The 23084-nt window shown below is 31.7% G+C and overlaps 2 protein-coding genes and 1 long non-coding RNA gene across 4 annotated transcripts; 1 reads left to right on the top strand and 2 right to left on the bottom strand.

Annotated features, from left to right (window-relative positions):
* Window positions 1-260: 260 nt before the first annotated feature.
* On the bottom strand, window positions 261-1487 carry LOC120084203 (mitogen-activated protein kinase kinase 9). The gene is given in 3 exon segments (XM_039040097.1): window positions 261-1380; window positions 1382-1427; window positions 1430-1487. Coding segments are annotated over 3 exon segments (954 nt in total). The 5' UTR covers window positions 1473-1487; the 3' UTR covers window positions 261-515.
* Window positions 1488-12164: 10677 nt separating this feature from the next.
* Window positions 12165-18468, bottom strand: LOC120082784. Of its 2 annotated transcripts, none has more exons than XR_005483282.1 (3): window positions 18193-18468; window positions 12796-13081; window positions 12165-12690 (listed from the first exon to the last, which is right to left on the bottom strand). It is a non-coding gene; the product is annotated as an uncharacterized LOC120082784 (long non-coding RNA). The 2 variants fall into 2 exon arrangements; XR_005483281.1 differs by having other exon boundaries at window positions 12796-13056.
* On the top strand, window positions 16226-18194 carry LOC120082783. Its single transcript, XM_039038087.1, has 2 exons — window positions 16226-16839; window positions 16982-18194. The coding sequence occupies exons 1-2, from the start codon at window positions 16446-16448 to the stop codon at window positions 17014-17016; spliced, it is 429 nt and encodes a 142-aa protein (XP_038894015.1). The 5' UTR covers window positions 16226-16445; the 3' UTR covers window positions 17017-18194.
* Window positions 18469-23084: the final 4616 nt, after the last annotated feature.

Genomic DNA, 23084 nt, shown 5'->3' with positions numbered 1-23084 from the left:
GTAGACGGTCACTATGTATAAATTTAAATATATATGATGTCAATAACATGTGGATTTGTTAATTTATTAAAATAGATACATTAAAAAAATATCAGGAAAATATTTGTTCATCCTATAAACAATATTTCTTTTCATTTTCTTAAAGTTGATTCAATTGTGAAGAAATATGATTCAACAATTAGATTAAAATTTCAATTTTCTAAATTGATAGGTCAATTTATTTTCAATTTTAGCTAGAATAAGTAAAAAGAAAAAATGGATGTTAATCTTTTTAATTGAAGAAAAAAAATTTAATCCAAAAGGTACAAAAATTCTCCGAAATTGGGGATTCGATTCGATTGATTTGGAGGAGATTCAGAGAAGCTACAGATGAAGATTCAAATTGAAAAAGAAAAGGGATTATATACAAAAAGTTCATCCGAATTCCGCAAGTTTATGTACAGATCTCAGAATTTGGCCGGATCTTTTAAACTGCCAGTGATTCGGAACCGGAATCCCTTCAATCCACTGCCGAGTCATCGATTATCGGACCTCGATGATTCCCTGCATACAAACGGATGCGTCAACAATTGCGCCGCCGTCCACCGTTTGCTTGATTCCTTCTGCAAGCAACACTCAACAAAGCTGCGAAACTCCTCCGACGCATTCTCCGGCAGCGTCGGTGGTTCACCGAAGCAAATCGCACACATCAGAGTCGCCCAATCCGGTCTCTGTCCAGGCGGAAGAAAAGGAAAATGACCTAAATAAAGTTCCAGAAGAGTAAGTCCTAAACTCCAAATATCTCCGGCGTAACCGTTGTAATTTCCGCCGTAAGTCTCTGGATCGAACCGCTCTGGACTCATATAGGCGCAAGTCCCGACATAAGAATTACAAGCATCCAAAGTCCTGCACATGATTTTACTAACTCCAAAATCAGCAATTTTAACCTCCATATTCTTATTCACCAACAGATTCGACGGTTTAATATCGCGATGAATGATTTTGTGAGAATGAAGGTAATGAAGTCCGTTAAGAACTTGACGCGATACGTGAGCGAGCGTCGATTCTGACAAGGTGGAGTTCTTTTTCAAGAGCGAATCAAGCGATCCTAGATCCATATACTCCATCAAAATCGTTACATCTCCAGAAGGCTTCTCGAAGATTCCATGGCACTGGACGACATAAGGAGAATCAGTACGGCGGAGAATCTCCATCTCTCTGAAAACTTGGCGACGGACGGTGGGGTCGCAGTCGCCGTGGACGACTTTGAGAGCGTAAGTGGTGGAGGTGCGTTTATGGCGGACTTTGTAGACGGTGCCGCCGTTGCCGTGGCCGAGGACTTGGAGCTTGTCGAGGTCGGAGGAGGAGATGGCGGAGGGGGCGGAGGGGCGGCTGGGGCAGTGGAGGGAGGGAGGGGAGAGGGAAGCGGGAACGGCAGTCGGAGAGGTGGGGAGGCGGAGGTTCAAGTGGCGGCGATCACGGACCAGAGCCATAAAGTGGGGAAGGAATTGGGATAATGGAGATTTGGTTTTTCTTTTCTTTTTTTGAGATAAATGTGAATTTGGGAAAGAAATTAGTTTAAATAAGTGAGTAAGGGAAGCACGTGGGAAAGTGGAAGAAATGAAGAAATTAAAGGAAGTTGCGAGGATGAAGACGACGACTGTGGGGCCCATTTTTCTGCATGCGGAGCGGACGGATGTGTTACCGGCGTCTCTTCAAATTTTAATTCAAAATACAATCAACCTTTTAATTAACGTTAATTATACCTTTAAAAATACAATCAGCCATTTAATTAACCTTAACTATACTCTTATGTCCCTTTGGCCCGCCAACGTTTTGTTTCGGGACCAAGAATAGAAATAGCAAAATTTAAAGTTTTATTCGTAAAAATGGTAAAAATATTTTAAATTATAAAAATAGTAAAACGAATTTAAATAATAAAAATACAAATTGGTAAATGACCAAACTACCCCAAACACTAAATTGAATATAAATAGACAATGTTGAAAGTAATTAAAAAACTGCAAATACATTCTATCTAAACTTCTAGAAGAAGAAAAAATTACAATCTCAACAAAAAACTAAAAAACAAATAGCATAGTCAAATCTTAAACATTTGAAAATACAAATAGCGGTTGCTTCTTCAATGGACGACTAATCGATAATGAACAAAATAAGATTTGACAGTCATACAAACCAAAATGTAGCAGAGAGGTGATGGTGACAGAAGAAATAATGGAAAGTTCTAAAGAAGGTGACTCAGATGCAATTGTGGAGGATATGCTAACATAGATTTTAAGGGAGAGTTTGTGGAGATGTTATGGCTACGAGCTTGCTACAAATGGGAATAGGAAGAAGAGAAATAAAAGGATGAGATAGGGAGAGAGAGTAGAATGAGAATTTTTTAAAAAATATATATTTTTAAATATGTAAGGAAGAAAGTGCTTAATTTATTTTCTCAAAAATTATAAATATATTGAAACTTTATAAATAAGGATTTTTTTTTTTTTTAATGAAACAATATAAAACAAATCCTATCTAAATAATAAATATGTATATAAATAGTAATAATATACACACAAAATTAATATAATAACAAAATGTATAAACAAATAATTAAAAAAAAAAAGATAAAATAGAATTCAATAATAAAAGAATAGATGTTGTTGGGGAAAAAAATAGGAGAATCTATAATTTAAATCTGGAAACATGAAAAATGAAGATTAAAATCGCATAACTTCATATTACAATTACACTGTGTAAATATAAATTAGTTAATCTCATAACTTCATGAAGCTGATTATATTCATTGGGGCATGCCCGATAAATGTAATCTCCATCCCTACTCCCTCCCTATTCCATTCCCTGTCCAATTAAAAATTTCTCGCCTCATTGAGAATGAGATCTCACGAGGTAAATGGATATCTATAGCTCCTAGTTTTAAAAAGTTTCATTTTAACCTTTAAAAGTAAGAAGTTTTCACAGATAAAAAAATGTCAAACTATTTATAAAAATAGTAAAAAAAAAAAAAAAAAAAACATAATAGACACCGGTAAACATTGATAGACTTCTATCAATCTCTATCAGATTCTATTACAAAAATTAAAATTTTACTATTTTGTGTAAATAATTTTTCTTATTTTTCTATTTTTAAAAATACCCCTTAAAGATTTTTTTTCCCATATTTGGCTAGCTCTAACCTCCAAATTTATTTCTCATATTTGTTTTAATTGGTTCATTTAAGCAACACATAAGATTAACTTTTTCCTTCTTAATTTAACAGCGAAATCCTTTTAAGTGCTGTTTTTCAATGGTTAAAATAGAATTTCTCAAAGTTAGGGTGTAATTGAAAAAAAGAATAGTTCATATGTATTTATATATATATAATTTAATCTCTAATCAATAGCCCTCCTTATTTATGTCAGATTATAAATTTGTTGTTTGAGTTTAGTTTCAAATTTTAATTCTTTATGGACAAAGAACATAACTCTTTTTACTCTTTTCTCTAAAGATCAAATCTTTTAATTTTCATATACTTACTTATACTAAAAAAAAGATCGATTCTTTATGATTATATGTTAAATTTTACAAATCTTATTTTTTTTTAAGTAATGATGTAGTTGCATAATAACGTTGGAAATAGATTAGAAAACATGTATTCTCATTTCTATCCTAATAACAACTTCAAGCATATTTAAAGTACTTTTGCAATTCTTTTCTCATACGTCAAAGAGGTTGTAAAACTATAGTTACTTTGAGATGTCCTCCTCTAACAAATTTTAATTATTTCTTAACCAATGGTGGCTAAAAATGGTATAAGAGATCATTCATGAAGATTCAATTGACTTATCAAACTCTAAATCATGTACTATACTCGTGAATTTTAACCTAATTAGCTTACGTGTAACTTGACTAATGTCTCAAGACATATGCTTAATTCTATAACATCTTTCATTAAATATTAGCGTTACATATCAAATACATAATAATTTTTAGTTTTGAGAAAAACTTAAACACTATTGTAAGATAATCTATTTAATTTTAGGTTAAATTATAAATTTAGTCTCTAAACTCTCATATTTGTCTTTTTTTTTTTTTGTCCAACTTTCAAAAATACAAATTTAATCTCTAAAATCCCATTTAGTAACCATTTGATTTTTAGTTTTTAGAACTAAGTCTATAAATCTCCTTTCACCTCTAAATTTCTTACTTTGTCATCTACTTTGTATCAATACTTTCAAAAATCAAACCAGATTTGAAAACTAAAAAAAGTAGTTTATAAAAACTTATTTTTATTTTTGAAATTTAGCTAAGAATTCCACTCTTACACTAAAGAAAAATGCAAACCATTGAAAGAAAATGAGAAAAATAGGCTTAATTTAATAATTAAAAAAAAAAAACAAAATAGTTATCCAACGAGGTCTAAACTTTCAAAATTCTTAGAATGCATGAATTTATTAAAAAAAAATCAAAATTTAAAATTTTATTATACACAAAATTCTAATTTTTCATGAAAGACCTATCAAATATAAAATGGAAAGTTTTAAAATCTATTACACACCTTAAAATAAACCTGCAATGTAATTAATCATTATTTCTAAGGGTGGAAAACACACTATTCTTTAATTCAGTTGAAGGGAATGTGTAGTACTAGATTTTTCTTAAAAATTAACATGATCGATCATAGCTTTCTTTTTAAAAAAATGATATTCTCAATCTTTATACACACATTTAATATTCACATCAAATAATTATTGCTTTCAATAAATAATTAATAATTTATTCAAAATTTAACAAATAAGTCCGTTATCTTATAGAGGTGTTATTTGGAGTTTTTAGACCTAATCCAATTGTTCGGTTTGAAAATTTTTCAACCCAAATAACCCTTATTAAAAAATTAACCCAACCCAACCCAACCATAAAATATTTGGTTGGGTTGGTTCGGGTTAATCGATCATTTATTTAAAATTTTGTTCCAAAAGGAAGCAAAATGTAAATATATAAAAATATAATTTAATTATTCTCGTATATTGAATTAAGATTAACTAACTTCAATTTATATATTGATTTTTTTTTTTCTAAAGTGCAAAGATACTAGTTGTTGAAGAATAAATTATTAAAAAAATATTTAAATTAAATAAAATTAAAATCAGTATATGTATAAATAATTGTGTTATTAGTAACAAATATTTTAAAATTAATAATAAATTCGTGTTGGTTTGAGTTATATTAGGTGAACCCATGACCCAATCCAACCCATAAAATTTTCATTTATTTGAATCTAATCAAACCCATAAAATTTCCATTTATTTGAATCCAACCCAACCCAAATGAGTTGATAACCAACCTAAACTGCTTGAGTTAAGTTGGATTGATTTCGAGTTATCGGATTTTTTGAACACCATATTAACCAACTATTTTTCCAAAAACAAAAGAAGTTAGCCAACCATATTCGTCCAACGACCAAGTAGGGCCAGGCCACCCACCTTCTTTTCTTGCTTTAGTTATTTTGTTTGTATAAAATTAAATATTAAGTTAAAAACTAAATATTTAGAGCTTATACATTTAATATTTGTAATCATTTAATTTCTAAGTTTTAATAAATAATATTATTGTAGCCTATGTATTTTACAATTTATAACGGTTTAATCTCTATTGTAAACAAAGATACTTTATTTTATTAAAATTTTCATGATAACGACTAGATTGTTACAAAATTTAAAATATAAAGATTTTATTTTTGCTTATTAAAATTTATACATTAAATTGTTATAAATTTAGATGTAAGAAACTAAATCGTTAATAGGATAGATGAAAAATGTTTTTACCATAGCAATTATGCGTAAATTGTGAAAAAAACACACACACAAACGATTATTAACTTTAAAATAAAAAAGAAAAAGAAAAAACGAAACAGTCACCTGAATAAAAATGAAAAATGTGAAGTGCATTTCTTTTATTTATATGGTGAGCTGCCAAAAGTTGCACGAAAAATAATACATTTCCCAAAATTTGCTTGGATGGCTTTTTCGTCTTATATACTTATCTTTTTTTGGCAATTGGCATTACAATTATACAAAAGCTACTATTTTCCCATCGATATATTCCACTAAAAAATGGAAATTTCCAACCTATTTTCTATGTTCTGTGCCATGTTTAAATTAAAAGGTAGGTGGAAAATGTGTTTTATATTTGTAAAGCCCTATGATAAGTTGATAACTAAAAGTATTGTCAATGAACTTTTTTTTTAAAAAAAATTAAATTGGTTTTCTCCCCATTTCTTTATTATGTTATTTTCATTTTTTTTTTCACAAATCAAATTTCAAAAGTGAAACACAAGTTTTTAAATATTATTACTAACTATTATTATTTGCAGTGTTCAAAATTTGATTTAGTTTTTGAAAATAAAAAGTGAATGATAGAACAAATAAACTGACACTTATTTTCTATTATTAATTTACACTTGATTTGCTCTCCCCCCCCTAAACTACATTTTTTTAAAAGTACAATAAGTAAATTTCCGGATGTTGTCATCTAAATTCTTCTTATAGTTAGAAAAACCAAATCAAGTTAAAAGAAAAAAAATAAAAATAAATAAAAAATTTGTATTATTTTTAAACCTTAGCTAGGCAGTATACGCTTGATATCCTTAATAATCTTAATACACTACTAATATATACTTAATACTATACTTAATACACTACTAATATATATATACTTGATATACGTGATACACTTGATACACTAGATACATTATTGATACACGGTTGAAAATTGAAGAAACTAAAGAAATAGAAGAAGTCCAAATTAGGCCAAAATGACATCAAATCTCCTTCTCGAAGACGACTCTTTGCATACAAAACTGACGCTAAAAGAGCCGCAACCCTAAATGAACTCAAGGATGTCCTCTTCGAACCACCACAAGTAGCATCACAAAAATTGTGACAGTACTTACAACGAACATTATATCTTCTAGATCTAATGAGGAATTCTCTCGAAAGCTATCCCCACCATGTTTTCATCAATATCGAACTTCCAGAGAAGAAAGGCAAAAGTGGTACAAGCTGGTTCAACCATAACTACCCTATCAGAAACAAGAAATTTGAAATGTACAACATTGAGACAGTGAGTACCGATCAAGATCCATCCTTGAAAGCAGCACTGCAGGTCAGCATATCGAACTGACTTTCGAATGGAACTGCAGGAGGAAAAAAAAAGAGAGGAACGCGAACACTTCTGAAATCAGATTTGTAAATCTTGTCATATTTACGACATAACAAACATTGGTGATACAGTTGTCAAATAGTATTTTTAAATTGACAACTCAACACAATTTCTATATATATATAGAGGAGGAAATTGCCTTTAGAAAAATGTTTTCCAATTTTAAATCATAATGAACTAAAAAAGAAAAATGGTTAAACAAGAAATTTGTTTAAAGAACAACGATATCTTACATTTCGAATCAACATTTTCCATATAAATATAAAATTTGAGAGGGAAGTTAAAGTTAGAAACTTCCATAAGGAACAATTAAAGTTCAAAGGAAATTTTAGGACTCCAATAATATGTGTAAAATCATTAAAAAAAAATCAAAATAAAATAAATGCTAACCTCAAATTAAATAATAAAATAAATGTTACGGTAAATAAATAAATTCTCTTGAAAAAAGCAAAGAATATAAAAGCCGTCACTCAAATATTTGCTTATTAGATAAGCTTGACTTTCATGAGACCATGTGAGGTTAATTTCGTCAATTTTATGAAGCCGCCAACGATATTTTCCTGAAATGTACCGTATTTTCCGCTAATCAAAATCTAATTGGGTTAAAATACTATTTTAATTATGATATTTAAGTTTTGTTTTATTTTGGTTTATATAGTTTTTATTGTCTAATTTATTTTTATTGAAATTAGTTAAATAATAATATTAATATTTTTCAAACGATTATAGAGACTGTTTTTTTTAATGAAAAAAATTAGAAATAAACTAAATACAACCTATGAGACTAATATTTCATGATTTGTTGAGAATATATAGATCAAAATGATATTTTAATACTCCTTAAAATGATCACGTTTGAAGCAACAAAGTACTAAAATCCATGGAAAAAGTAATAATAAAAAATAAACAAATGAGGAAAACTTTAAAACAACAACAAGAATAGAAATACATGAGCAAAAAATATAGACAAAAACCTTCTAATTTCCACGTATTAAAAACGGCCATTTTTGTATATATAAAAAGAAAAGGTAAGTCTCGAATATTGACCTCATGAAAACTATGTATTATATTTAGTTATCTACAAATTTTCTTAATTTTCACTATTTAACAACATTTTTAAAATCTTGGAAAATAAACTTGACATTAGGCTAAACAAGTGAAATCATACTTTACTAATTAACTCTCAATTAAAATTTTATTAAACCAAACCAAACAACTTTAAAGTCAATCATTTCTAACAATGGCGTACCTTCGATAAATTTTGGATGAGTCTTTTTCTTTTTGGAGGCCAAAAACAAGTAACCAATAAACACTACGACCAACTCTCCTACGACTCTAAACATGCAAAGGGAGAAAACACTATCTAAAAAAAATCTTTCCATATCAAAGAACAACTCTGAGAGGATGCCAAAGCTACAATGGAATGAGCAGATTTGTTCACCTCACGAGAGGCGTGACAAAAATGTACAATATTAACAACATTCCCGAAAAAAGAATATCCTCAATGAAGATCTCAGTTTCAAGTAAATAAAACTCCTCCTATTGAGAAATTCAGCAACTTTTAGCGCATTTGACTTTATTTGAATGGAAAGGTTGTTACGAATCCACCCATATTCAATCGAACATAAGCTTCTAAAAGTGCTTCACCTTCAATAAATTTTGGATGCGAACTTTTAGAAAAACCATTCACTTATAAACACAACTTTATAAGTGCCAAGATTCTTGAACATATAGTAAAAGTAAAACATTTATGTAAGAAATGATGAACATGTTAAAAGACAATTAGTTGTAATATGTATATAGTAAAATGTTACATTCAAATAATGACCCATTAATCAAAAAGATGTGGAAAGAAAAAGACATGATATGGGCAAGACATAGAGGGATGCTTCCATAGTGGAGGCTTCTCTATACAAGTTGAAAGGGGAGGGTCCTCACCTCAAAGTTGACACCTTTTCTTTACATTTTATTTTAAAATTAAAGCTTAGATTTTTTTTTTTTTTTTTTTAAAATAATTATTATTATTAAAAAAAAAAAAGGGTAGGTTAAGGGTTTGCCATGTGGGTACCCTCCAATCATTAATTTCATATGCAATTTTCAACCACCAACTTGCCTCACTAATTCCAAATCATATTAGGGATTGCTCATTGGAATCAATTTGCCTTTTTGCCTTATTTCCATCCCACTCAACTCCCATCAACTCCCCCAACTAAACAAATTATTATATCAAAATTATATAAATGCCTCAAAAAAATAGACAAAAGAAATGTCAAAACTCATAGCCTAAGGAAGCAAAAACAAAAGCAAAGTAAGAAATTAAGCCCCTATGCCCTACCTACAATAGCCATTGAAGCTTCCAAAATAAGAGAAAAATTAGCTATTACATACTTCTACTACTACTAAAATTCACACCCTAGATTGTTAATATTCATTATTCTTTTACTTCCAAACCAGGGCACTCACTGATTTTGCTTTCCCAGTTTGGTTTCTACGAATTTAATTACTTAAAAATCCCGATTATATTCGAACATAGTTTAATGGATACAACACAAATTATTATCATTTTAAAAATTGATGGTTCGATCTCTCATTTTCACCGTAATCAAACTAATAATATTGCAAACACGTGTCTCTCACATTTTTTCCCCCATAATGTAATATTTTGTTTAAACATTGTAATATATTTTAAAGGGAAAAATAGAAATCCATCATATATTAATTAAAAAAAACAAAGAACAAATACCACATATAAATTAGGGGAATTTTCAAAATAAAAAATATGGGAAACTATTTACACAAAATAGAAAAATTAATCTTCTTTGATGGAGACTAATAGAAGTCTAACCGTGTCTATCAATGATAGAAACTGATAAAAGTCTATCAATATATATTTTTTTTTTTTGTCAAATAGCTTGACATTTTTTTTAATTGTGAAAAATTTCCTATAAAATTTACCTAGTAAAATAAATTTTTTAGAAAGAAAATGGCAGAGGTAGAGTGGCCTTGAAATATTAATATAGAATGAAGAATGATGGATGATGGTGTGATATTCATTAATCATATTGTAATAACATAGACAATTGATTGAAATACATATAATAAATTAATAAATTCTCTGACAAACTAACTTATGAAGTTACCATATTAAAAAAATTAGTGTGAAATTAATAATAAGTGAATATAAGTTTGGACATTAAAGAAATGGATTTATATATGGGGGGTAGTGACGGAATGATAATGCATGAATTAGTTAGAATTAATCCGAAAACCTACAAAACCAAGGCGGCTGCCCCCATTCTTAAATTAAATCATAAATATGATTGGAATATATATATTTCTCTCTCTCTTTTTTGTTTCTTTAAAAATGTTTTTTTTGTCTTGTTTATCAATTAAATATCTCAACTTTAGTGGCGCTGCTCGAAATGGAAAATATCTCTACATTGTGAGATTCTGGTTTAATAATGGTTTCCATTTTATCTTTTTCTTTTCTTTTTTCACACACACACACATATATATTTTGAAGATTGTGTTTTTTTATATGTTTTATTTCCTCAATGGTTTTCATATTTTGTAAACAATTATTTGAATTCATAGTTAATTAACAAAAAAATAATAAAAAAAGGAGTTTAGAAAATCTCTCCTCTTCTTTCTTTAACCAAAAAAATTGACTGAATTCTTAGATTATATTGTTACAAACTTAAAAATAAAAATGCTAAATCATTATATTTAAATGATAAAATTATTAAAAATATTTACAAATAATAGTAAAATATCATAATCTATCTGTGAGAGACTACGATAGATTGTGATATTTTGTTATTATTTGTAAGTATTTTGATTCATTTTTCTATATTTGAAAACAACCCTATTTAAATCATTATATATACTTATACTCTACTATATATAAAAGAGGCAATGAGGAGATAATCTTTTACATATCCTTCTTGCCTTTGCATTTTTAGTAAAGTATTTTACCATTAATTGAATGGATGTAAGTTTTGGAAGGTAGGTGTCCGTTTGAAAGACAATGTAGGTGATTTTTTTTTCTTTCAATTTTTAGTTTACAAAATAAACTTATATATTTCAAAATTAAAAATTTTAGGTCGAATAGATACAATTGATGTAAACAGGATATTATTTTTGAGATATAATGTAACTCTTCTAGGGCATTTTTCTGTTGAGCTCAATAGATACAATTGATGCTAATTGGATACATTTATTAATGGAAGTAGTTACGTATTAACTCTTCTCTTTATGTGAGAGATGCATGTATTAAAAAAAAAAAAATTTATGTCTACATTCTTAAAAAATTTAATTAGTAATATAATTCTTCTCTTTGTTATAAAAAAAACCTAAATAATATTTATTTATTACATACTAAAAGTTATTATTAAAATAAATGAATTATAATTATAATATTTTTACGTGCGTGCTGTAAAAGAAAAAAAGGACTAGAAGTAGATTTCTTTTAATTTAAAAAAAAAATTGTTCAAAGATGTATATCTAAAATAGTGACTTCCATTGGACCATAGGAATTCGGATTGGATGGTCAAGAGTCATGGCCGGTCAGCGGTCACCAAACATAGGCATTTGCATTTGTATACGAATCTTAACGCCGTCTAACACCCGGTCTTGTATTGGTTATCCTCTTATAAAATGACAAATTAAAAGCTTTCGTTCCCAAAAATGATTAAAATAATTCGATTTGATTGACAATTTAAATTCTATTTTATGTTTTTACGAGAATTATTTTCGAATTCTATCATCTAAACCATATAAATTCTGAAAATAATATATTTATATTTTCAGTTTATTTATCTATATTTTGAATTTTAAATTTTAAGTATAAAATTGTATTAAATAAAAATAATAACATCTAGAAATATATTATTTTAGGTTATAAATCCACCGTATTTTTAAAACTAAAATGTGTATTACGTAATGTATTATGAATTCTATAATATTACAAAATATTATACAAATTTTATTAATATAAGATAAATTTATTGGTAATGGTAACTAGTTTTATGATTTATAAATACATTTAAAACAAAAAAGTTGATTAAGATTCATCTAAGAACGTGAGAGCATCTTCCCCTATTTCTTTCAGAGACATCCCTCTCGTAGCCTTCACTTGTTTCTTTTAGAGCTGTTTTTCTCTTCTTCTCCTTCTTTCCTCCATTATTGAGCTACCATGGACGAAGAAGACTTAATCAATGGCTGGAAATCCTTCTCTCTCTCCTCTGAAGAAGATTCCACCAATTTCAAGATAAACGACTCTTCCATTCAGGATTCAAATCAGGAATTGGTCAACTGTCTTGTTGGAAAACTCCTCTGCGCCCATACAATTCTTTGTGAAATCCTTTAACCAGCTTTGCGCAAATTCTAGAATTTAGAGCACAAGCTTCAAGCCTGCAATCTTGGGAATAACATCTTGAAGGAACTCGTTTTAAAGAGATCCTTGAGCGGAAGCGGATCATCCAAATTCTATTTTGATTGAAAAACAAATTTACAGTAAACATACAAGATATGCATTCTAAACAAATTACAACATGTTTTTTTTATTAAGAAATAGAGTACAAGAGACACTACCTTTGAAGAACCATTCTTCTTGTAAATCCCTCAATCTATCATGAACCTCGAACTCAGCAAATCTTGAAGACTCTCTTCAAGAATTCTCGAACCAACAAGAGACATAACCACTGGGAGCCTTTGGTATTGTCAAGATGAGAGTCCAGGAGTGGTGGGCTTTGACTATTTTGGTTTGGAGGGTTTTTTGAGTTTGGAGATGGAAGGAGATTGAAGAAGACAGAACTCTTCTATCGTTTAGCAAACTTCAATCGTATAGTATGTCTAGATCGTGTGGAAGAAAAGAAAACTATTTTCGTTTATTCCATTTGCCACAAAAAACTAATTAACCACCCACTAAAATAGTCAGAGAGAAATTAGGAAAAATAAAAAAACTAATATAAATAAATATGATAACTAACTTATCATATCTTATTTATATTAAACTATATGTTATATCAAATATAACACATAATCTATAGTTTTAATATTGTATCATATACAATATAAAATATAGTTCATTTTCTCTATTTTATGGAATTTAATATGTCATATTTATATTAAATTTAACAACTATGAATCACATTCATAGAAAATAAATTTGAACCTTGTTCAAATATTTATTTCCTCCAATTAAACTATAATGTATCAAATATATTATAACAGTTATATCATATATAATTGAATTAATTTAATTATATCATATATAATTAAACTCCATCTTATTAATTTGAACAATTCAAATTAACCCAAAAACTGATTCTCAACTAAATCTTTTTGAGCTACCAAGGGGAACTTATGGACCTATAGCTTGAAGCTCCAACATTACGTGAATAATTAATTAAACTTTTTAATTACATTATCTACCACTCGTTAACTGTTGGGCACTCCACTAAAGACCAATAACTGCAATCTTCGCACTATAGATATATTTCTGTGTCCATTGGATATAACCCATCAACAGTACGATGATCCTTCACAAATTGCTCGTAAGTACAGTTGGGCCAAATTACCGTCTTTCCCCTGTAGTTAAACTTCTTAAGTATCACTGATCCCTCTAATGAACAATAGATCATAGTCCTACTATGACTAAAACCTTCTCGAATCAGGAGAGGGTGTGGCGCCACATTGTTCAAGATCCAGAATCAGCCCTTAAGGGAGCAATTTATCTACTTACTCCTACTTCGAGGAAGTAGTGAATTCCATCTTGTGTAGTTGTGTTCCCAGCTCCCCAATTAGACGAATTTACAAAATGGTAAGCTTGTTGAGTCGGCGATCTGGCCACTCTCACCCATTACATTCAAAGGATCGCCCTCATAGGCAGAAGTTCTGATAGCTGGCAGAAATTTCAGTTTTTATAAGCCTTTTATTAGAATTATGAGGGCTAACAGGTAAAAAAACAGTGATAATACTTAGAATTTTGTGAAAAATTGAGTTTTGCGTCGATAAGCACCTAAAACCTCACTGACCAAATTTTATGCGTTATTCCGTGCCAAAAGTGTCTATTTTTGTAGCTATCGTAGGAATCAAACGCATGCGTTTGTAATAAGCAATCACAGACAAACGCATGCGCTGAAGCCAGGCGACCGCAAAAGACGAACACAGACGGCAACCCCATGCGTCCAACGCATGGAAGTTGCAGTAATCGCATGCGTCCAACGCATGGAGAATGCGGTGAACAAATAGAGATTGCGGCCACGGATTGAGAGTCATAATAAAAGATCGTAAGATGGGTAGAACGCATTGATAACTTCAGCTAAATTCAGCTCGGACGCATACCTTGGAAGTATCAACAAGATAAGGCGATGTGACAATGCCCATCCACGAAAAAAGCAGCAGTGAGCCATACCTTCATCATTACAGCTGTCGACATCCTAATTCTATAAATAGCCCTTGAGACCTTCATTTTGAGACATCCGAGCTTCTACCTCAAGGCAGAAGTTTGTGATCACAGATGAGAGCTTGAAAGAGATTTCCAGTGAGAATTCTTCATCTCCACAACCCAGATCGAGTGACGATCGGAGCATTCACCGGAGATTGAGCTCGAGAGAGGCATCTCCACCATTCAACCATGGCACCACTGGCAGCCTTGATGCAGAGTCCTTCGTCTCCCTTCTAATCTCTGTATTGTATAGCTTGAGATATTAAGATATTTTGTGATCAATGCAAATCTTAATTCCTTCATTACCGTCTTCATCTCTATCATAGTTTATCTTTAGCGTTGATTTATCAAAGTCAATCGCATGCTTAATCATATAGCCTAGAGATAGGACACATGTAGCAACCCACCGAGAGGTGTGCGTTGTGCGAGTATAGTGAGTTAATCCTCTTTGCTTGGTGAAAGGTTTTGGCATGCCTGTCTATGGGATGCTGTATTGCTTGCCTATAAGTTAAGTAGCTGCGTCTAACTTCCTGAAAAGGTAAGGGATAGAACGCACTAAGCAAGGTTCGTATTGTTCCTAGAGATAGGCACAATCTTATGCTCGACGCAACCATGCACTATAGAGATATAGTCATGTGGCTGACCATCGAGAGGTGTGATGTGTTAGTGTAACGAGTTGGGATTACTAGGGCGATTTAAGATAGTAAACATTACTATGCGTTATTGGTTGTTGTGTCTCTACTTATTCTCATTGTAAGTTTTCTATTGCTAAATATGTTTAGTTAGGAGTAGGAGTAGTATGTGAAACATTTAAACCTTCTTCGCTTTATTTTTATTCTTATTCATCGTCTCAAACACATCACTTCACAAATATTATTGAGTGACAAATTCCTGTGTTCGACCTCAGATTACCCGAGAAACTTGCGTTTGTGTTATACTTGGCGCAAGCGTAAGAAAACTTGTGATAGGAACACGTGATCATTGCATGCTAAGATTAACCGCATCATCATTTCGACGCATGACCTCAGACGCATGGGAGCAAACGCATCAGTTATGTCTAACGCATGATTTTATATTCAAACCCATCCGTCCTTAAATGATAAAAAATGCATCCCTAAATTATTCATACAAGTTCACAACTCACTCCGGATTAAGGTCATGTTACCTATGGTCATCTTGGTGAAATGAAAGTCTCTATTATGAACGGTATTATATAATTAGACTAAACATTTCGTGGTTCGGTCTTACACAAACTTCTTTGTATAGAATATCTCTCCTCGCATGTCTAATACATGAATGATCATGATCAGATAATTTGTAGCACTTTACAACATTTGTAACATGTACAGAGCGGACCATATTCGTAGTGTCACCAGGATAAGGTACACAGCCTTATCTATATACTACAAACCATTTAGGTTATCACTTAAACATGACCCACCTGTATGTCTCCACATACATGTTCAAGTTACAACGATAACCTTAGATGTTAGTTTATTGGTTTGTGGTTAATGCAACTAAAATATCACATATTTTATAGACAAAGTGAATAAAAATATTATATATCATTAATCACATAAGAGTTTATCTATACAAAAGTTTAAAAACTATAGGACCATCTATCTTTTCAAATTTCTAAACTTTATTGATAAAAATCACATCTTTATAACTGGACCTTCCAATTTTGGAAAATCCCTTTCTTTCTAAAAAAACTTTTACATCTTGAGTTTAAACTAGTTCCATTTTTTGGGTTCATTTCATTGGTTTACCTCTTGTTTGTTTCAGTAAATCAATGGCAACCAGTCTTGGCAACTCAATTGGTACCTTTATCAATGTTGATTTTGATGAAAACGACAACTGTTGGAAGCCAAGTCTTTGCATCAGAATAACCATTGACATCACAAACCCCCTCGGACATGGGCTCAAATTCGGTTATGAAAACTCATCTTCTAAAGACTGGATCCAAATTAAATATGAGCGGGTTCCAGACTTTTGCTATGACTGTGATATGATTGGTCACATCCTAAAAAATTGTGCCTTAGCCTCTTCCAAGATGATTGTTCTCCAAAGGAAAACCAATATAGACCTTGGCTCCGATTTCAATCTCCCTCGAGGAATTTCTTCCAGAAAAAATCAAGAACGTTCTGCTACACAGTCCCCCAAATCTGTCAAAACCAACCCTTCAGGTAAGGTCCCATCTTTTCCGATTGTTAACTATACATTAGTAGCAGATCTAACCCAAAAAGATAACACCTGATTTCCCATGTTCTGAGAAGAAGTCAAGATTAACTAAAGATGATTTTTCCATTGATCTACATCCCCTTCCAGATTCTCCTTCCTTTTCCATGGCAGAGGTTATTTAGCAACTCCGTCACTCACTATGAAAATCTTATGTTGAAACTTTCATGGTTTGGGAAACCAACGGACATTCTAAGCTATCAAAAAGGTTTTTGTTGCTTCAGGAAGCATCTCTTTGCGTTCTTCACTGAAACTAGCTGTAACCATAAGAAAATGTTATCTCTAAAAAATGCGTCAAATTTCCATGACTGCTTTTCTGTTTCCAACGAAGGTAGTGGGGGGTGACATCTATTTGCTATGTAAACAAGATCTCCATGATACAATTAAATCTTCATCTCTCACATATTGACTCTATTATTACTTATAATAGTGCCACCTAGAGATTCACTGGTTTTTATGGCCATCCCGACCCTACCAAAAGATCTAATTACTGGAATTTAATTCATCGTTTACCTAATAATGACGATACTCCATGGCTTACTAGTGGAGACTTTAATAAGCTAGTGTGGAGCTCTAAAAAAATTGGGTGTAGTCCCTAAAGATGATAACTTAATGAACAGCTTCAAAGATGCTATTTTTTATTGTGACCTTTTTACCTTGGATACAAGGGTGATAAATTCACATTGTGCAACCGCTGGCGTGATAAACCTCAAATTTTTGAAAGATTTGACAGATTCTTAGGTAATTCAAGCTTTAAACTCCTTTCCCTTCTTTTTCTAACCTTCATCTTGATTGGTGCAAATCAGACCATCGACCAATTGAACTTAACCTTTTATTTGACCTCCCTAGTAAGACTTACCCTCCTTCACCAAGCCTTTCAAATTTGAAGAGCTTTGAACTCTTCATGATTCATGTCTGGCTACTATCCAAAACTCTGGCTCTTGGAACTCTACTTTATCCAATCTTATTGATTTTCACTCCAACCTCATTTCCACTTCAAAAAATCTCAAAAGTTAGGGTTCTTCTATTACCAATAAATTTAAATCCAGAATTGAAGCCCGTAAAGCTTCCATTAAAAAAGCTTATAATATCCATCCCCCCCTTTCGACCTCATCCATAATCTTGAACTTGATCTCGATAACCTCGTAGGAAACTCGACACGAGGAGATCCTTGAGCGGAAGTCATCCAAATTCCATTAATTATTGAAAACATAATTTACAGAAAACATATAATTAAATATGCATTCAAGGTTAAATTACAACATGCTTTTACAAAATAAATAGGTTTCAAGAAACCTCACCTTTGAAGAACCTTTCTTCACAAATCCCTCAAACAATCGGAACTCCTTCCTCGCGGATCACCTTCTTCTCGCACGAACACTACCAATCAAGAACCCTCTATATTCTCTTTTGGGATTAAAGGATTCAAACAAGGCTTGCTTGAATCCTTGGTAGAGGGAAGGAGAAGGAGAGGATTAGAGGGGAATTTTCTCATAGAACTTTTCTCTGGGTTAATGAATGTGAATCTCTTGAAGAAGATGATCTCTCCGCCTCTTTTACCACTTGTTAGTTATTGAGAGAATAATGGGGAAATTTTTCCTTTCACCAATTTCAAATAAATTAATAAAATATATAATAACTACTTTATTATATGTAAAATATATGTTATATTAAATATAACATATAGCCTATAGTTTTATATTGCATCAAATACAACATAAACTATAGATTTTATTCTCTCTTAACTATACATGACATTTAATATAAATCACATTTATATTAAATCTATTTAGATGAATCTCATTCATATAAATGATTTTGGATCATATCCAATTATTTAATTCCTCTCAATATAAATAATATTTATATTTAATTACATGAATCTCATTCATATAATTGGTATTTGAATCATATTCAAATTCCTCTCATAATGTATCAAATACATTATAATTAATTATATTATATATAATTAATTTCTTCAATTAATTTGATCACTTCAAATTAATCCAAAGGTTAAATCTTTGTTGAGCTACAACCTTATGGACCTATAGATTGAAGCTCCAATAGTACTTGGATAATTAATTAAACTCTTTAATTAAATTACCCAACATCTATTAACTTCTGGTCCCTCTACTAAAGACCAACAGCTGCACTCTTCGTAGTACAAATATATTTTTGTATCCATTGGATATAACCAATCAATAGTGCGATGACCCTCACAAATTGCTCGTAAGTACAGCAGGGCCAAAATACCGTTTTACCCCTATAGTTACATCTAACTCCTTAAGTACCACTGATTCCTCTAATGAACAATAAGTTATAGTCCCACTATGACCAAGTCCTCTTGGGCCAAGAGAGGGTGTGGTTACTATGTTCAAGACCCGGAATCAATCCTTAAGAGAGTAATTTATCTACTTGCCTCTGCATTGGGGAAGGAGTGAATTCCGTCTTGTGTAGCTGAGTTTCCAGCTCTCCAAATAGACGAATCCCTAAAATGGTAGGCTTGTTGAGTTGGCAATCTGGTCACTCTCACTCATACAAATCAAAGGACCGCATTCATGGGCAGGAGTTCACAACTCACTCAAGATTCAAGTCATGTCACCTATAGTCATCCTAGTGAAATGTAAGTCTTTATTATTAACGGTGTTATATAAAAGACTAATCATTTCGTGGTCCGGTCTTATACAAACTCTTTATATAGGATACCCTCACTCGCATGTCTCCACATGAATGATCAGGATCAAATCATTTGTAGCACTTTACAACACTTGTAATACCTACAAAGCGGAGATACCTAGCCTTATCTATCTACTACAGACCATTTAGGTTATTATTTAAACAAGATTCACTTGTATGTCTCTACATACTTGTTTAAATTACATGAAATAACCTCAGATTTTAGTTTATTGGATTGAGTATATGCTTATAAAATAACACTTATTTTATTAACAACAATATGTTTATACAGAGTTTATAAACTACGAGATTACAAGGAGATTAAGGACACCATTCCCTATCAACCTACTTCTTGAAGAAGAAGTATATTGGAAGCAAAGTTCCAAGGAGTCCTGGTAAAGTGTGGTGACTCCAATATCATTTGGTTTCATCAAAAGGCTTCTAAAAGGAGAAAAAAGAATAAAATTAAAGGCATCTTTGATAACTCAAATATCTGGCATGAGGATCCCACTTCAGTTGAAAGTATTTTTACTTCTTACTTTTCCAATTTATTCCAAATAATAAACCTTCTCTGCAGGATATCTAAAGAGTTACAGAAAAAGTTTCTCTGATCATTAACGAAGAAATGAACCATACTTTCATTGTTCCCTTTACCAAGGAAGAAGTTGAACAAGCTTTAAATCAAATGCATCCCACAAAGGCCCCTGGCATTAGTGGCTATCCTACCCTCTTCTACCAAAAATATTGGATACAACATGTTATCTTATTATCCTTAACAAAAACTTTTCTATCAAATCCTGGAACCATACTAATATTGCACTTATTCTAAAATAAAAAATCCTTCTATGGTTTCAGAATGTAGGCCTATTAGTTTATGTCATGTATCATACAAATTAATATCCAAAGTTCTTGCAAATAGGTTAAAACCTATTCTTACTAATGTCATTTCTTCTTCTCAATCAGCTTTCTTATCTTCTCGTTCTATTTTTTATAACATAATTTTATCTCATGAATGTCTTATACTTTTTTAAAAGAAAAAAAGATAAAAATATTGGGATTGGTGTCCTAATTCTCTCGGAGTCTTGTTGTTTTGTAAAGATGCACATTGTTCAATGAATAAAATAAGTGTTATTTAATCCTGACATTTACTCATATCCAATAAACAAAGCTCCTTGGTTATCTTATGTGAACTTAAGCATGTATATGTGATATACAGGTGGATCATACCTTAAGTGATAACCTAAATAGGTCTATAATATAAGGATTAAGGTGGGATACCTGATCCTGGTGACACTACGGATACAGACCGCTTTGTAGAGGTTTGCAAGTGTTATAAACTACTACATATGGTAGATTCTGACCATTCATGTGGAGACGTGGCGCGGGGGTATCCTATACAAAGAGTTTGTATAAGACCTGGACCATGAGATGACTAGACTTTGTATATAACGTCGTTGATACTAGAGACTTACATCTCACTTAAACGACCATAGGTGACACGACCTCAATCCTGAGTGTTTTGGGAACTCATGCCTTTGAGGGCGGTCCTTTTGATTAGTATGGATTGAGAGTGGCCAGATTGTCAACTCAACATACCTACTTTTTTGGGAACTTGTCTGATCTGGGAGTTGGGAACTCAATCCACAAGATGAAATTCACTCATTTTCCAAAGTAAGGATAAGTAGAGAGATTGCTCCCTTAAGGGCTGATTCTGGGGCTTGAACATAGTAGTCACACTTTCTCTTTGGAAGAGAAGACTAAGTCATAGTAGGACTATGATTTATGTTCATTAAAGGGATCAGTGGTACTTAAGGAGACATATGTAACTACAGGAGCATAACGATTATTGGCCTAGTTGTACTTACGAGCGATCTGTGAAGGGTTGTCGCACTGTTGATTCGTTAAGATGGACACATAACATATCTATAGTAAGGATAGTTCAACTGTCGGTCTTTAGTAGAGTGTCTGGCAGTTAACGGATGGTGGATCCTGTTACTAAAGAGTTTTTAGTTATTCACGTACTGTTGGAGTTTCGAGTTACAAGGTCCATGAGATCCCTTGGTAGCTCAATGAATTTAGTTGAGGATCAGTTCTTGGTGTTGATTTGAAATGTTCAAATTGACAAGAGGTATTTTGATTATATATGATATAATCGGTATGATGTATGAGATACATCTAGTAGAGGACTGATGTAAATGAAGTTTTACATTAAGTACCATAGAATAGAAAGAACTATGGTTTATATATTTTATGAGATGAAATATTAAAATTATAGATTATGAATATAGTATGATAAGTTGGTTATCATTTATGTTTATAATAATATTAATTATTGGATAATTAATTTTTTTTTCTTTTAAATAACCAAAGTAGTGGGTGGTTATTGGATCATGGTAACCGTGAGTTTAAAAAGAAAATTGGTTTCCTATTTTCAAAAAGAAGTTTTTACAAAAGTTTGAAAAAGTTTTGTCTCCGCGCAAAAGAAACTTACGAAGTCGTCAAGTAAATACGGATTTACTAAATGACGACTGGGCTAGCTAAACGATCATGCACTGGCGAGCTAAACGATCGTGCAGTATTTACTAAACGATCTCATAGTTTTACTAGACGATCGCTGGCCCAAGGTAAACAATCGTGTAGAGTCTGTAGGCGACAGACGGAGCTAAACAATAGATTAAACGATCACATAGCTTTATCTAAACGATTGGACATCGACCTATACGATAGGTCTCCGCCATCTCCCACTTGCCCAGTCATGTAGGCGATCGATGTTTCCTCCTTCGTCTGCCTCATACCAAGTTCGAATAGAGCCCATCCTCTGGATTCTCACACCGAGAATATCAAGGTAGCCTTGTTGGTGGTGTCAAACTTAACTCGACACCATCGAAGTTTTGTGGAGGCCGTTTATATTGCGGAAGAGTTCGTGACCGATGAGATCATTGAGGACGAGCACGAAGTGTTCGTGCAGTGTTGCGGTCGTGTAGATCGAGTGCTCGTGGTCGCTATTGTTCAAGCAGTCTCGCAAAGGAGCATGGAGACACATCTTCATATGTGCATAGAGTTTGCTTTCTATGCATTTGTATTTGTTCATGCTGTAATTTCTGTATGAATCACATAACCGTTTGTATTGAAGTCGACTGTAAATATTTGTTCATTCATGATTGTAATTTGGAATAGTCTTGTTCTGCTACTCGTGGAAATCTCGAATCTGATTTCCTTCAATTGGTATCAGAGCCAGGTTCTCTGATATTTCAAATTACAGATCTGAATCGAACGTATTTTTCAGTCGCGGTGGGTTTCTGCATTTGTGGATGAATTTGATGAACGTTCGGGTTTTAAATTGCCTTTTTGTTAAAGCTTTCAGTATTACAAAGTGTTAATTATAAGAGCTCCTATGTTTTTGGGCGAAATTAATTTTGCAATCGAGCCTGTAATTCGAAAAGTTCGAGTTCGTCGAGTCATTCGTGATGAAGCTTTGGTGTATGGCGATGCAGTTCTCAATGAAGAAGAAGACCAA

Source organism: Benincasa hispida, chromosome 8 (assembly GCF_009727055.1).
Source record: "Benincasa hispida cultivar B227 chromosome 8, ASM972705v1, whole genome shotgun sequence".
Taxonomy (NCBI): domain Eukaryota; kingdom Viridiplantae; phylum Streptophyta; class Magnoliopsida; order Cucurbitales; family Cucurbitaceae; genus Benincasa; species Benincasa hispida.
This window is presented reverse-complemented; position numbering and strand designations above follow the sequence as displayed.